General features: G+C 27.7%; 1 protein-coding gene across 1 annotated transcript; it reads right to left on the minus strand.

The window, feature by feature from the left end:
- Nucleotides 1-1,434: 1,434 nt before the first annotated feature.
- On the minus strand, nucleotides 1,435-3,637 carry LOC111281104 (berberine bridge enzyme-like 22). The gene has a single exon (XM_022868715.2). The coding sequence runs from the start codon at nucleotides 3,037-3,039 to the stop codon at nucleotides 1,435-1,437; it is 1,605 nt and encodes a 534-aa protein (XP_022724450.1). The 5' UTR covers nucleotides 3,040-3,637.
- Between the last annotated feature and the right edge of the window lie 11,943 nt (nucleotides 3,638-15,580).

The raw sequence follows: 15,580 nt of genomic DNA on the forward strand, positions 1-15,580 counted from the left end.
TGGAAGACATGGAGATCTAAGAGAATTTGTTAGTCATTGTTTAGCTTGTCAATTCCATGGAGCAATCAATCCGAAAAACCTATCTGTTTTTGCTAACTAAGAAAGAAGTATGGGAAATGGTTTTGGGAGATCTACTCAGATATGGAAACCTCATCTCAGATTTTTTTTTTCTCATTGAAAACTAAATTGTGGCATTTTAAACAAAAAGATCAAGTGGTGCAAAGTATTAGAATGAGATGAACATATTGCGACAAGAGCAAAATCTGTGTTATGAACAAGATTGGGATTATGCAAATGACAATGTAAGATATATGAAGAGGATGGAAAATGATAGAGTGTGTGTTTAATGTTACCTGTCTGTGACTACTGTTGGGGCTTACCGCTTAAGTGTATTCTATCGCTGTTGCCTGTACATACAAAAATTTCATTTTATTAATTATCTAGATTTGTTCAAATAAAATTTGTAAAATTCGAACTTTCCAACTTGAATGTCGCTTTTGTTGCACATGGTTTTCTGTCTTTGCAATTTCATCATTAGGAAGTTTTTCCATTCTATACAGCATCCATGCTACCCTCTGCTGAATAGGAGTTTGCCATATCTTCCAAGCTAAGGAGAAAGGAATTTTGGCTAATTAAGATGGAAGAATAAGAGTTGGCTTTTTCTTCTTGGTTGATGAGGGTTAATTAGATACTTGAGTTTTGATTTGGAGTTTTGACGCATTCTCTGGCTGCAGTATTGTACTGTTTTCCTGCCCCTAACTTCGCTGCTGTTTTCTTTTTTCTTTTTTAATAATTGTAGCCTTAAATTGATCTAAAGCCAGCTTTTTCTATGTTTTCTTTTCTTTTATTGTTTTGGAAAACGTAGGAATTGAACTTTTAAACCGAAAATGTTTCAGTGTTTCATTTATGAATGGTAGAACAATAAAATTGTAGAGAAGCTTAAAACTGAAATGATGTCCATATTTTTTTTAAATCCACGCTAATTATAAAAGACTTAACTAAAAAGAGCAATCGTTTTTCCCTTTTTTTTTTGCCCAGTAAAATTGGAGCAATTCACTTTGAACGGAAAAAAAAAAAAAAATTCCCCAAAGTTCTCGTGTTGTTAAAAGTAAAATGGCAAAATCTTATCTGCGCCTTGTATCCTTCTACATTTAGCATTTAAGTGAGACCGGATCTTGAAAGTTTCTATGAAGCAAGCTGTGACGTTCTCTTCTGTAACTAAAGAAAACAAGATGCTTTGAAATTATTTTGGCTTATTTGATTAAGATATCCTCTTGTTTCAATTCGGGTCCATTGTTTTCATGAAACCATAAATTTTTGTTTTTGTGAAATGCTGGCAGTTTCCATCCATGCGTTGAAGAAATAATCTCTTGGCTAGAACTTAGAAACTGCAATTACAGGGACAGCACTAGGGAGAGTCCAAGAAACATTTATTTATTTGTATTTCCTGGGAAGAGGTGGAATGCTCTGTTCACTCCTAAAAGAATTTTGTGGATCAGTCATGCTTTTTACCCTTGTCAGTCTCTTGAAGTTACCCTTGAAGTATTTTTTGCCCCATTCATTTGCCTCTGCATAGCTTGTGCTGCCCAGACTGTTTGTCCCCAAGTCAAGATCCCTATAGTTAAGATAGGCAGCCCTTGGATCTTTTGAAACATATGGTCTCATGTATTCATATAACATCCTGATCCAATGTATTTGCTTGTTGGAAGCCTTAATATCGTTCACTTCCCATTTCACTATGTACTGTATATTGTACAAATTACCATTTCTGTGAGGAAAGGGGACTGCAGATTCGGGAATTCTATTCATTTGTCCACCGAAGGGATCCATTATTATGAAAACCATCTCTTCAGCCAAAAACATCTTCCATATTCCTTCTAGCCCTTCTTCAGGTATTGGCTCCCTAACAAAGTCTGATTTTGCCTTAAAATTACTCTTATATAGTTGAGTTTTGTCTAACAATACCTCCAGGGGCAGCCCTTGCTGGAATCCTGCAAAATAGAGGGTGGATTCAATCCAACTCATCTGAATGCAATTCTCAGCCAGCAATCCAAGCTCAGGGAAGCTCTCATTCATCAATGGTATTAGTTTGTCAATTTCTCCAAGAAATAGTGAGTTGAAAGAAGCTTGGATAGTTTTGTTATTTCCATTGTTACCTTCCTGGACATTTTGAAGGATGACTCTGATGAATAGATCTTCAGGTAATTTATATGCAATGTATTGCCACATATGTACTAGCTTTGTGGCACCTTGTTCTAATGTTTTTGAAATGGTAAAAGCAGTTACTGTTGACGGAACTCGGACAAGCCTGATTTTCCAAGAAAGTATGATCCCAAAGCTTGCTCCACCACCTCCTCTAATGGCCCAAAAAAGATCCTCGCCCATAGCTTTTCTGTCCAAAATTTGTCCATTGACATCCATCAAGTAAGCATCCAGGATATTATCTGCTGCAAGGCCGTACTTCCTCAACAAGGTCCCAAAACCACCTCCACTGAAGTGTCCACCAACCCCTACGGTAGGGCAGAGTCCTGCAGGGAATGCATGGACGCTAGTTTTCTCGCCTATAGCATAGTAAAGCTCTCCAAGAGTTGTCCCAGACTGAACCCATGCGGTTTCTTCTTCAAAATTGATTTCTATTGATCGAAGGTTGATAAGATCAATGATAATGAATGGGGTGTCGCATAAGTATGATAGGCCTTCATAGTCATGGCCACCACTCCGTGTCCTGATTTGCAAACCAAGCTTTTTGCTACAAAGGAGGACTGCTTGGATTTCAGACTCATGGAAAGGTGTGACTATGAGAAGAGGTGTTGAGGTTGAGTAATTTAACCATCTCATGTTTTGTATAGTGGACTGCAAAATAGATTGAAATAAAGGGGAATCTGAGGTGAAGATGATTTCAAAGCTTTTAGTATAGTCCCTAAACTGGGTTGACATGCACTGAATAAAATCACCATGGATTGAATGTGAAGTAGCCTGGGACATGGAGAGGAAAAGCAGAGAAACTAGAATGATGTGTTTCATATCTCTTGAATCCATGCTTTCATCTGATGACTTTGAGTATATATTTCTGTTGGGCTTGCAATGGATGAATCCTCTGAGGTCGGCTTGTCGCGAGTCTAGAATTGTATGTTAGCAAAAAATGGAAGAATGGCGATCATTCCAATTTACAAGGTTAAGAAGATCCACTGAATTAAATCTTCTTGTCCTTTATGTATCAGCCGGCAATCGATGTCAACAGTAGCATTTTCTTATTTACATAAATAATCATGCATATGAAAGAATGCGCTGGGCAGCTGTATTTAAATAACTTTGAATCCGCCTCTCGTGCACGCTTTTCGTATCTTCTTTGAATCATTATTGAATGAGCAAATTTGTCAACAAATAATGCATATCTACAATTTGTTTGTTGTTATCGGATTTGAACCTCATGTGCTGGGTTTTTTTTTTTTTTCATTGTTCGTTTTTCCTTTCCCCTTCAAAACATGCTCTCTTCCTCTTTGTATCCCAAAGGCTTTTCGCCCCATCTCTCTTACTGTGCAATGAATATGAGAGCAAAAACTATTAAATTCAAGTTGTGAATTAATTTCACAACATATGTATTAATAAACTTGTTATAACATATAGATTCATTAACGTATCATTAGACATAAATTTAAAGAATCGTCATTAATATATTTTTTTTATGTGAGATTGATTACTTAATTCAATTTGTCTTATTTTAAAAAAAGTCTTAAGTTTGACTTAATATATTAAAAGATAGATTCTAATATATAAGATCAAGTTAGATTCGAAAATACGATTACGTACGAAGAAGATTATAGCATCTTCATAGCGCTCATTGAAAGATAGTACCAGTTGTTTTCATATTATTCATTAAGTATTTAAAATTTACATGTATTGGGAACTATTCTCAATTAACTCCAATACTTGGACAAAACAGTAAGAAAATCACCTTACCTCAGGAGTATACAAGAAAACAATTATTTCTCTTACAGAAACTCGGTCGTCGGATCATTTCCCAATTATCTTATTTATGAAAGTTTAGAAAAAATTTAATTTTAAGGAAAAATTGATATTTCAACTTTTTTTAAAAAAATATTGCAAATATTTAAATAGAAAATTTGATATTTCAATTTTTTCTTAAATCATTTTGAAATTATTTTTTTTTAAATTAATATTTCAACTTTTCCTTAAATCTATTGAGATTTAAAAAAAAAAAAAGAAATTTGACTTTTCAACTTTTTCAAAAATCCTGAAAATATTTAAATAGGAAAATTGATATTTTAGTTCATCCTTAAATTTTTGAAAATTTTTTTATTTAAGAAAAAATTAATACTTTAACTTTTCCCTCACACTTAAATTTTTTTTTTTTAAGGAAAATTTGATATTTCAACTTTTTCCTCAAAATTTTGAAAATTTTTATTTAAAGAAAAATTAATACTTTAACTTTTTCCTCACATTTTTTGGAAAGTTTCATCTTTGAGAAAAAATAAATATTTTAACTTTTTCCTCAAAAATTTTATTTAAATTTAGAAAAAATTGGCATTCCAATTTTTTCCTCAATTTTTTTTAAAAATGATTTTCTTTTAAGGAAAAATTGATAATTCAACTTTTTTCTGAAATTTTCTTGAAAATTTATCTAGAGGAAAAATTAATATTTTAACTTTTTCTTCATTTTTGAAATTTTCTTATTTAAAAAAAAACTAATATTTTAACTTTTTTTTTGTAAAATAAAAAACTTATACAAAAATTTAAATAAATAAAATAAAAATATTGGTTTAACAAACATGCAATAATAATAATAATAATAATAATAATAATAATAAATGGGTAAATAAATAAATAAATAAGTAAAAAAGAAAGAAAGAAAAAAATCATTGGCTTGGCTTAACTCAACAAAAAGGGTTGGTTTGATTGCAAACTCAAGAATGGCTAGGCAGCTTAGCAACTCGACTTGTGACTTCAACTGGCACAGCAAAGCAAAAGGCGCGAGTTGCTGGGTCAAGTGGAATGGGTCAAGCATGCTAAATGGGAAAACATACAGATCTTGGATCATTTTAAACCTAAAACGATGCTGTTTTATAACAATATAAAAGGCTAAAACTTTGTTTCTTTTCTCAGAACCCCCTTTTGCTTTCTCTCTCTACTCTTTTCTTCTATTGCTTCTTTTTCTAGGGAAAAGATTAACATTGATTGAATATTCTCTAGTTTCTAAAACAAACGAGTCAAAATCTGGGATTATTGTTGGAAAAGTCATTGAAAACTAGAAAACTTACTGCAAAGTTGTTGAAAAATTTAAAGTTTGTCGAAAAATTCAACCAAAAAAATCAAAATTTCCAGAAAAATACCAAAATCATCGATTTGAGTCTTTTGAGCTCCTTAAATCTTCTAACATCCCAAATCAAACTTATAACTCCTTAAAATTCCCAAAAAAATTTTGATAGAAACTTCTTCTTTGCTTTTTCTCTCGAATTTTGTGTTGTTTTGATTGTTGCTATTTCAGTGATGATTATTATGTGTCTTGATTGTGTTAATGTGCTCTATTTTTATAAGAGATGATTACGAGAATTTCTTATTACTTAAGATGTAATTTTCTAAGTTTCAACATTATCCCAAAGAAAAATCCATAGAAATTCAAACTCAAATCCATTTATTACAAACTTAACCTTATCACTCAATTTTCCCATCGACCACTCTTTCCAATTGATTATTGGCCAATTAATTTTTATTTTAAGAGTTATCCCAAAAAAATTAAATAAAAAAGATAAATATTCAAAAATAAATGAAATTAAAGATAAAACATAATATAAATAAGAGTTTAACACATACAGAAAATAGAATAAAATAAATAAATAAATAGGATAAGCAAGAAAGATATGTACATAAATAAATACAAATAAAAGTAAAATATAAAATAAATAAACAGTAAATAAAAATAAAATTTGGCCAATGGTCTTGGAATGGGTCCAAGCCTAATTGACTTGGGTCTATAGGCCTGAAATTAAATCAAGCCCAATTGACTTAGATCCCAAATTAAATGGGGTGTCTATATAATGCACATGCATGTCCAAACCATGATGCAAATGCAATTATCAAAAGGAAATTTTTTTGCCCCAAAAGTTCACTCTTATCTTATTACTTTTGAAATCATCTATCTTTCATTCATTACAATGCAACAATTCAATTTTATGTTTTTTTTTCTTTCAAAACTTACAAAAGAATGTAGCAATTACCCTGAAAAAGTAATTAGAACTTAATCTTTACAAAATGTTTATATTGTCATCCTAAACTTATTGAATGACAACAAAAAATTGCCCCACATAACTTACTTTCCATTATCAAAATAAAAAAGAGTCAATTCTTTACTTTTCTTTTAAAACATATGATCAAATGTTTTGGGAATTAATGACTACTACTAAGAAATAATATAGTAAATCACAACTTGGTCGTATCCAAATGATGAAATGGTTTGACACATACAGATCTTAGCCATAAAAAAGATTTAGTCATTAAGTGAAAAAGGGAATGTCTCTTTATCAGAAGCTCCGTTGTCGGATAATTTACTATTTATCTTCTTTATGAAATTTTAGAAGAAAATTAATTTCAAGAAAAAATTGATACTTTAACTTTTTCCTTAAAAATCTTGAAACTATTTAAATATGAAATTTGATATTTCAATTTTTTCTTAAATCCTTTGAAATTATTTTTTAAAAAAAACTGATATTTCAAAATTTTCTTAAATTCGTTGAATTATTTTTTAAAAAGGAAAATTGATTTTTCAATTTTTCCTTAAATACTTTTGAAATTTTTTTAAAAGGAAATATTGATATTTCAACTTTTCCTTAAAGTTTTGAAAATTTTTTATATAAGAAAAAATTAATACTTTAACTTTTTCATCACATTTTTTTTAAAAAAATATTTTTTTGTTTAAGGAAAAATTGATATTTCAATTTTTTCTTCAAAATTTTGAAAACTTTTTATTTAAGGAAAAATTAACATTTTAACATTTTCCTCAAAATTTTTATTTAATTTTAGGCCCTCAATTTTTTAAAAAAGGATTTTTCTTTTAAGGGAAAATTAATAATTCAACTTTTCTCTCAAATTTTGTTGCAAATTTATCATGAAGAAAAGTTAATATTTTAAAATTTTCCTCATTTTTAAAATTTTCTTATTTCAAGAAAAAAAACTAATATTTTAACTTTCCTTTTTTTTTTTGTAAAATAAAAAACTTATACAAACATTTAAATAAATAAAAACAATATTGGTTTAACAAACAAGAAAAATAATAATAATAACAATAACAACAACAACAAAAACAATAATAATAACAATAATAAATGGGTAAATAAGTAATTAAATACAAAAAAAAAAAACTTTGGCTTGGCTCTACTCAACCGAAAGGGTTGGTTCGACTACAAACTTAAGAATTGCTAGGCAGCCTAACAATTTGACTCGTGGCTTCGGCTGGCATAGCTCAACAACAGGCGAATCTACCAAATGGAAAAACACGCAGATCTTAGGTTATTTTAAACCTAAAAGGACACCATTCTTGAGCAACATAAAAGGCCAAATTTTTGTTTCTTTTCTTTGAACCCCCTTTTGCATTCTCTTTTACCTTTTTTTTTTCTATTGCTTCTCTCTCTAGGAAATAGATGAATGCCAGTTGAATATTCATCGATTTCTACTATAAATAAGCTGAAATCTGGGATTATTGCCAAAAAAGTCATTAAAAACTGGAAAACTCGTTGTAAAGCCTTTGGAAAATTTAAAGCCCATTAAAATTTTCAACTAAAAAAATCAAAATTTTTATAAATTTCTAGAAAAATACCAAAAGCATAAATTTGAGTCTCCAATATCCCAAATCAAACTCATAACTCCCAAAAATTCCTAAAAAACTTTTTGCCAAAAACTTCTTCTTTGCTTTTTCTTTTGAATTTTTTATGTTGCTTTGATTGTTATTGTTTTTGTGATGATTGCTGTGTGTCTTAATTGTGTTAATGTGTTCTATATTTATAAGAGATAATCAAGAGAATTCCTAATTACTTAGGATGCAATTTTCCAAGTTTCTACATTATCTTAAAGAAACATCCACAAAATTTAAACTCAAATCCAATTATCACAAACTAAATCTTATCACTCAAATTTCCCATCGGCCACTCTTCCCACTTGATTCTCGGGTAATTAATTTTTATTTTAACAGCTGTCTTAAAAAAATCAAATAAAAAAGATCAATATTCAAAGATAAATGAAATTAAAGATAAAACACAATAAAAATAAGAGTTTAACATAGAAAATAGAATAAAAATAAGTACATAGGATAAGTAAGAAAGATATGTACATAGATAAATACAATAAAAGTAAAATAAAAAATAAAAAAATTTTGCCAATAACCTTGGAATGGGTCCCAGCTCAATTGATTTGGGTCTTTGGGCCTAAAATTAAATCCAATTGACTTAGACACTAGATTAAGTAAGGTGTCTACACAACCAAAAGTTTAATTACCAGAATAAAGATTGTAGTAAACACAACTTTAATCAATCATTTGATTTCAACATTTTTCGTCTAATTTTAAACTATTAAATGCTGATTCAAAATGTTTTATTTGAAGATGAGCAAAAATTATATCCAAAAGTTTTATTGAATCATCATAGTCCCTTTTTTTTTTCTTTTGATTTTAACATTTTTCGTTTAATTTTAAACTATTAAATGTTGATTCAGTATGTTTTATTTTAAGATGAGCAAAAATTATGTCCAAAAATTTTATTGGCTCATCATAGTCCCTTTTTCTTTTGTTAATTACCCAAATAAGAAAAGTTTCTAAGATCCATCACTTGTTTGACATGTGCTAATTGTTCAAAGTTGTGCTTGAAATATTTATTTGCCCAAACTTTAGCACTCTTTGGACTCCCATATTTGCTTTTCATTGCAAGGTTGAGATTAGAGATGGCAACGGGTCAAGACGAGATAGATTTTTATTTTTTGGACTTTTGACTCAAAATTTCAACACTCTTATTCAATTCCTAATCCACCTCCCTTTGGAAGTTTTATTTGTAAAACTTGACCTTGACCTATTAAGAAAAATGTTTTTTCAACCATGACTTGATAGAATTCAATCTATTACAAACTCAAATTTACTGCATGAAAACTTGACAAATGATCATTTAAATATATTACAACCATTAACAAATTTAATTAAACCACTCACAAATTCAAACTTTATACATAAAACATTTTTTCTAGTAAAATCTCATTTTATTACTAATTGCCAAAACATCATCAATTCAGATAGACATTTTTCAAGATAAATAAAAACAGAGTATACATGAGCACTTCCCTATACTCATCCTGTCACAACATCTTTTTACACTAATAGAAGAGCATGAAGCCCACCTTTGTTTAGGATTCCCACTATAGATGATGGAATTAGGGAATATATAAACTTAGTAAACTAAAATTCAAACATCAAATAAACATATATTAATAACTAAAATTTAAACATAGTGCATGATAGAAGATAAACATCAAAAGTCCAAACCACCACAATAAAAAAGTTAAATAGTTTGAACATTCTTTCATCTAACATGGTGACAATCTCCAAAGACCACAAAAATCATTTCATCATCACTAGGCTCCATATTCCTATTTTTCTCTAACCACACTAGTCTTATAAAATAAAATAATAAGATGAATAAATAAATCCCATAAAATAATATATTTAAAAATAACAACATGAAAAAATGAATTAGTTAACAAAAATAATATCATTTACTAAACTAGTTATCTTTTCCTTAATCTGACTCTTATCAACATTTTCATAGAAAGACTTTTCTCTAAATGAAATTGACCATAAAAATAAAATAATAAAATATTAAAAAATAATATATAATGACAAAATATTATAACTAACAAGCTAAAATAGAAAATAAAATTGCATAATATACATTGTTGTACATTCTTCTTAAGCACATAACCAATTTTGATAATAAGTTAAAGCTTCTATAGTTAATAGACGAAGTCTATTATGTTACGTACTCACCAATCCCTTTTTAGTACTAAAAATAGACTCTAAAGCAACAATAGAAACTAGAATAGCATAGATATCTCTAACAATAACTTGTACGGTAAAAAATTGAGGTCTAATTAGTTTCCATCAATTCAATATATTAAAATCCTTTTTTCTTGTATCAACTCTTCATTCAAATAGCAATCTAACTCTAATTTCACATTCAAATTCTTTTTTTTTCCTTGTGAAACAAAATTATCATAGTTTCCCAAATCATCAGTAACCCCAATACCATTAAAGATGAAAAGCTTGAAATTAAAGGTCCACCCTCATTCTCCAAAGCTAATTTCTCTTCATACTGAATCAAATTTTGACATATTTGCACAATCCCTTCAATTTTAAATTTAGTATTTTCTCCATAAATCTTTTCAAAGTAAAGCTCCAATAACTCTATTTTGTACCTTTGATCTAAAATTGTAGCAACACTCATTATACCATGCATATTTTATTTCAATATTTTTTAAATTTACCTAACATATTTATGGCCATACATGAACTAATTCTATTGCTATGTATAATCTATTCATTCAATGCCAATAGGAGATTACAAATATTAGAAAAAATTTTGTACCAAAAAACCCTTTAGTGATATCATAAAATAATTTTAACTTCTTAAAAATCTTAGCTGCCATGTTCCAATCATTTTCATTTGGCAAACATTTGTACAAAAGGGTCAACATGTAATTGTACATAATGAGAAAAAACATCTTTATAAAATAAAGTTGTTCAAAGCATCAAGTAAGTAGAGTTTCATCAAGTTTTGACATTAATACATACCTTTTTTAAAGTTGGAATGTGCAATTAACATGCTACCCCTTAAAATTTTTCTTACCTTTTTGGTATAGCACCTCAAAAAAGGACACTATCTCCAATCGTACTCAATCCATCTTTCACAATCAACTACAAAATGTGTGCACAACAACATATATGAAAAAAAACCTCATTAAGCAAAAGTGCATCACAACCAATTCTATCAATTAGCAACTTAATAACACTATCATTCACACTACAATTATCCACTATAATAGATAAGAATTTCCTATCAATATTCCAATATAAGAAATATATCATCAAACTTAAAGCAATTACCTATTTCATATGTAGAGTTGATATATATTCAAACCTAATTAAATAATCAATTATTTATAATAACTTAATAATTAATTCAATAATAATAATATTTACTTAATAAAAAAAATAATTTCAAAATAAGGCTATTTAATAAAATATACTTGATGTATTTTTGTAAACTCCATTCATTATCGATGTAATAAGCAATGATAACTATGTATCCTCATTTTTGGTAATCAGTAATCCATATATGAATTGTGATAGCCATTCTCCCTTGATTAGCTTTCAACTTAGATATTGTTTTTGCTTTTTCCTCTTTGAAAATCTTTAAAATATTATTTTTTGTAGTATTTGGAGAAGGCATAGTAAACAAAGGTTGAGACTATTAAGAAAACTTTTTGAATTGGACATGATCAACAATTGATAAGAGATATTCATGAATGATTATCATATTGGCAAGCTCCCTTCTTGCAACACTTTGATTAAAGGAAAAGTTTTTTAGTGTTACTTTGTCATCTACCTTCCTTTAATTAGTTACCAATACTTATTGATAAACATGCTTTTAAAATCGCTTGTTCTACCTCTTTGAATGCTCACGCAAATGGTTTGTCCCATTCTTAAAAGCACCACCACATTTTTTTTTTTTTTACATTAATTGCATATTGCCTTCCATTCATTATTGATCTTTTCTTTTTAAAAATGTTTTCATACTTCTGATTTTAGCTTATTTGAATTATACTCGCTATCATCAACTTCAACACCTTCATTAGTTGCACTTAATATTGGAGTTGCATTTTCATCGAATGTTGGAATGGGACTTTGCTGAATTAGTGATTGATGCAAGGTAGAAGTAAAAGGTGTTGAGAAACATGAATTATTTTCAAGATTAGACTTTTTAACTTCATTCATAAAAATAAAAATTAGAGTACATACAAGTTATAAAACCAAACAAGAAAAATGAAAAGGAGAAAAAAACGCAAATTACATTCAAATTGCATCGAATATTTGTTCAAATTTAAGCAAATTCAAGTTTCACTTTAAAGTTCAAAGCATTAGTGTAATTCAAGAGTGAACTAAAAAGAGAAAAAAAAGTGAGATCATTTTTTAGCCCAATAAAAACATGCGTACAAAGCATCAAGTATCAATTAAAATTAAAAGTTATATATGTTAAGTCCATAAAAAACATGTGCTTTGTGACATGAGGAAATGATAAACGATGGTTCAATTTAGTCCAAATTATTTAAGTGGATCATAGGTTCAATTAATCTAACAACATGATTACTTTCATTAATTTGGTTATTGTGGTTTATTAATTTTTCATGATTAGTATATACAAGAGCCAACCACACTTCTGTTTCTTTGTTAAATAACCTCAACTAAACACTAAGGCTTTTGTGGCTAAAAAAACACATTATGGTTTATATATATATATATATATAGTCGGTAACTAATATATATGTTTAAATGTGTGTTTCATTCAAGGCTTTTACTCATCTAATTAAAATATGGTCTTACGTTTTACACTTCACTTTTTCATTTAACAACTTGCAAAAAGCAAAAAGCAAATAGGAAGTAAAAATAAAAACCAACGAAACCTATAAAAATTAAAAGCTCTGAAAGCATATACACTGCCAGTGGATTATTATATACCGTCAAAGCTATTAACCAATCAAAACAAGTTCATTCGCCATGGCAAAACTTAACAAAGACTTTGATTCCACAAAACAAAAACAAAAAATAAAAAAGCCATCAAAAGTGTCAAATGATTAAATTTCTTAGGAATTCCTAGAAAATAAAAGTGATTATTTGATTTGGGGAGATACCTAGAACCAAAAAGGACAACATGGGCATATAGTATGAATGTGGATCAGTGACATACTATTGGAGAGTTGTAACCACATAAAAAAAAAAAAAAAAGAGACATCCTATTGGAGTGAGATTTACTCTAGTCAAATTTTAGGTGGCATTCAACATTTTTATAGTTAGAGATTTCAAACCAATTCTAAAAGGAAACATATATAATTAACTCTATCAATTATGCAACAATGAATAAAGAATTAAGCCACTCAAAGAAATCACTTTTCAGTTTTCAGTACAAACGCTTGAAGTAAACACTTAGAAATGCTAGTTTTGGCATAAAAAAATGACCATTTAATTACCATGACAACGAATATCTGACCACTAAAACAATTCTTCTTTTCCTAAGGCAAAGGTTATTCCAAATTAATAAACAGTGCTGATTTTTCAAGCCAAAAAAAAAAAAAAAAAAGACTGTCTCTTCAAGCAAGGATAAAGGAATTAAAAATTTTCTGGTTACATCTGAGTTAGCCATTATAAACTTTAACAAATTATTTGTGGCATGTTAAACTAATTTTGTATTTGTTAATTAATTTTGTTGTGTAGAGAGCTAAGATAATTACATGCATTAGTTAATTACCTAGATATATATACGCACATAAAGGCATTTTAGTAAATATCCAACATTGGGTTGGGGTGGGTTATAAACATGCATCTAACCCAACTCCAACACTAAAAAAATAATAATAATAAAACCAACCCAACCATACTGGAAATCCATTTTTTTTCAAAAAAAAAAAAACCTAACTCTATATGATCGGGTTAGGTCGAGTTGAAACTCGATAGTTTCGGGTTGATTTGTCATCCTAATTGAGATCTTTGTGGTTGAGATACGAAGCATTTTGATTATGGGAAACATAAGGTTAAATTAAAACTAATAATTTAAAATAAAAAATGGTATCATAAAAAGAATACAATATGAAAAAAATAAAAATTGTACAATTTAAAATTTTATTAATAATTATATATAAGATTAATAAAACGAAAATTATATTTTATATTCTTACGTTGTTACAAATAATGAAATATAATTTTTGTGTAAAATATAATATCAATTCATAATTTTCAATATTTTTCTGGATACATGAATAGTTGAATTTAGATTCCATGACATTATAAAGCTTTTAATGAATGAGATCCTACATATTGACCTTAGTTTTATTGTGCTTACTATTTTCTTACTTGATCTTAATTAATTAGCATGCTTTCAGCATGGGAAGTTTCAACTCGATCTTTGAACAAGAAATTATGTTAAAGCAGTGGCACATATCATAAATACTAGAAATAGCCTTCGTTAAGTTAGGTAGATTATTTTTCTGTCAAATTTTTAATTATTATTTTTATCAATTATTTTTATATAATTTTAAACATATTTATAATTATTTAAATATAAAATAATAAAAATAAAAATATATTATAAAATATTAAAATTAATATATATTATGATTATAGTTTTTTGTTAATTTTAATATTACATTTCGAGCGTTATGTTTTTATTAATTATTTGATCTAATGTATGATTTTTTTAATTTATTGTGGATTATAAATTTTTTAAAGAAATACTTAAAACAAAATAAGAGAAAAAAGAAAAATAATTTACTTTTTTTGTTATGTTATTTATATTTTTATATATTTATAATATTTTATTTTTTATATTTTATTTTATCATAAATAAAAATGATAAAAACTTAAATTTTATAAAACAAATACACCTAGTTATAAACTCACATCAAACAAATATCCACTTATCTATAACTTAGACTATAAATTGAAACACAAAAAGATAAATCAAATTGCCCAAAATAAAATAAATTTCTACGTGAAGCTCAAATTGAGTTGAATCTTTAACATCTGGGCCAGGTCAACAACCCATTCCACTTTTTCTTCTTACTTGTAAATGCATGACAATTTATCTAAATGACATTATTAGATGTCTTTATAACTAATTGCATAGTCAAAATTCTAGTGGTTATTTGTTAGAAATCATATTAATCTAATTAAACAAATTATATTATATTTTCATTAATCATTTGATCAAACAAATTATGTATGTATGGATAGTAAGACCCATGAAAAAATTACTAATTACCAAGATATTTTTTTCTTTTTCAAATAAAAATAAAGAGGAATTTTATTTTCAAAAAGTTAATATTTAACAATATAATGGCAATCTTATAAAAAAATCAAGCTGAAGGGTATAAAAAATCCCTAAATTATAATTAAAAATCATGTAAGCCTTAATTGTTTTTATTATAATTAGTCAACCCCTTCAATATTTATTTGTATCCAATTAAGTTTTTATTTGGATAAAAAAAGTTAACATGATTAATTTTTTTAACTTTTTTAACCAACTAAGATGAAATTTCATATTATATCAATAAAGTATATAAAAGTTTGTCACATGATGCAATTAATACATGTGAAAAATAAATAAAATAAACTTTTTTTGTCTTTTTTCTTTTTTCTTTTCTATTTTCTTTTTTTCTCTCTATCTAAAATCCCTATATGAGTGCATTTGGTTTGCAAAATCTTAGATTCTAAGAGGAAAACCGATTTAGGTGAAAAGTGATATTGAAGAGGAATGTA

This window comes from Durio zibethinus, chromosome 28 (assembly GCF_047325235.1).
Source record: "Durio zibethinus cultivar Kanyao isolate XHJ-2024 chromosome 28, ASM4732523v1, whole genome shotgun sequence".
NCBI lineage: Eukaryota > Viridiplantae > Streptophyta > Magnoliopsida > Malvales > Malvaceae > Durio > Durio zibethinus.

Excerpts from the sequence above, each read along its gene's own strand:
- LOC111281104 (XM_022868715.2), bottom strand. The coding sequence starts at position 3,039 with ATGGATTCAAGAGATATGAAACACATCATTCTAGTTTCTCTGCTTTTC.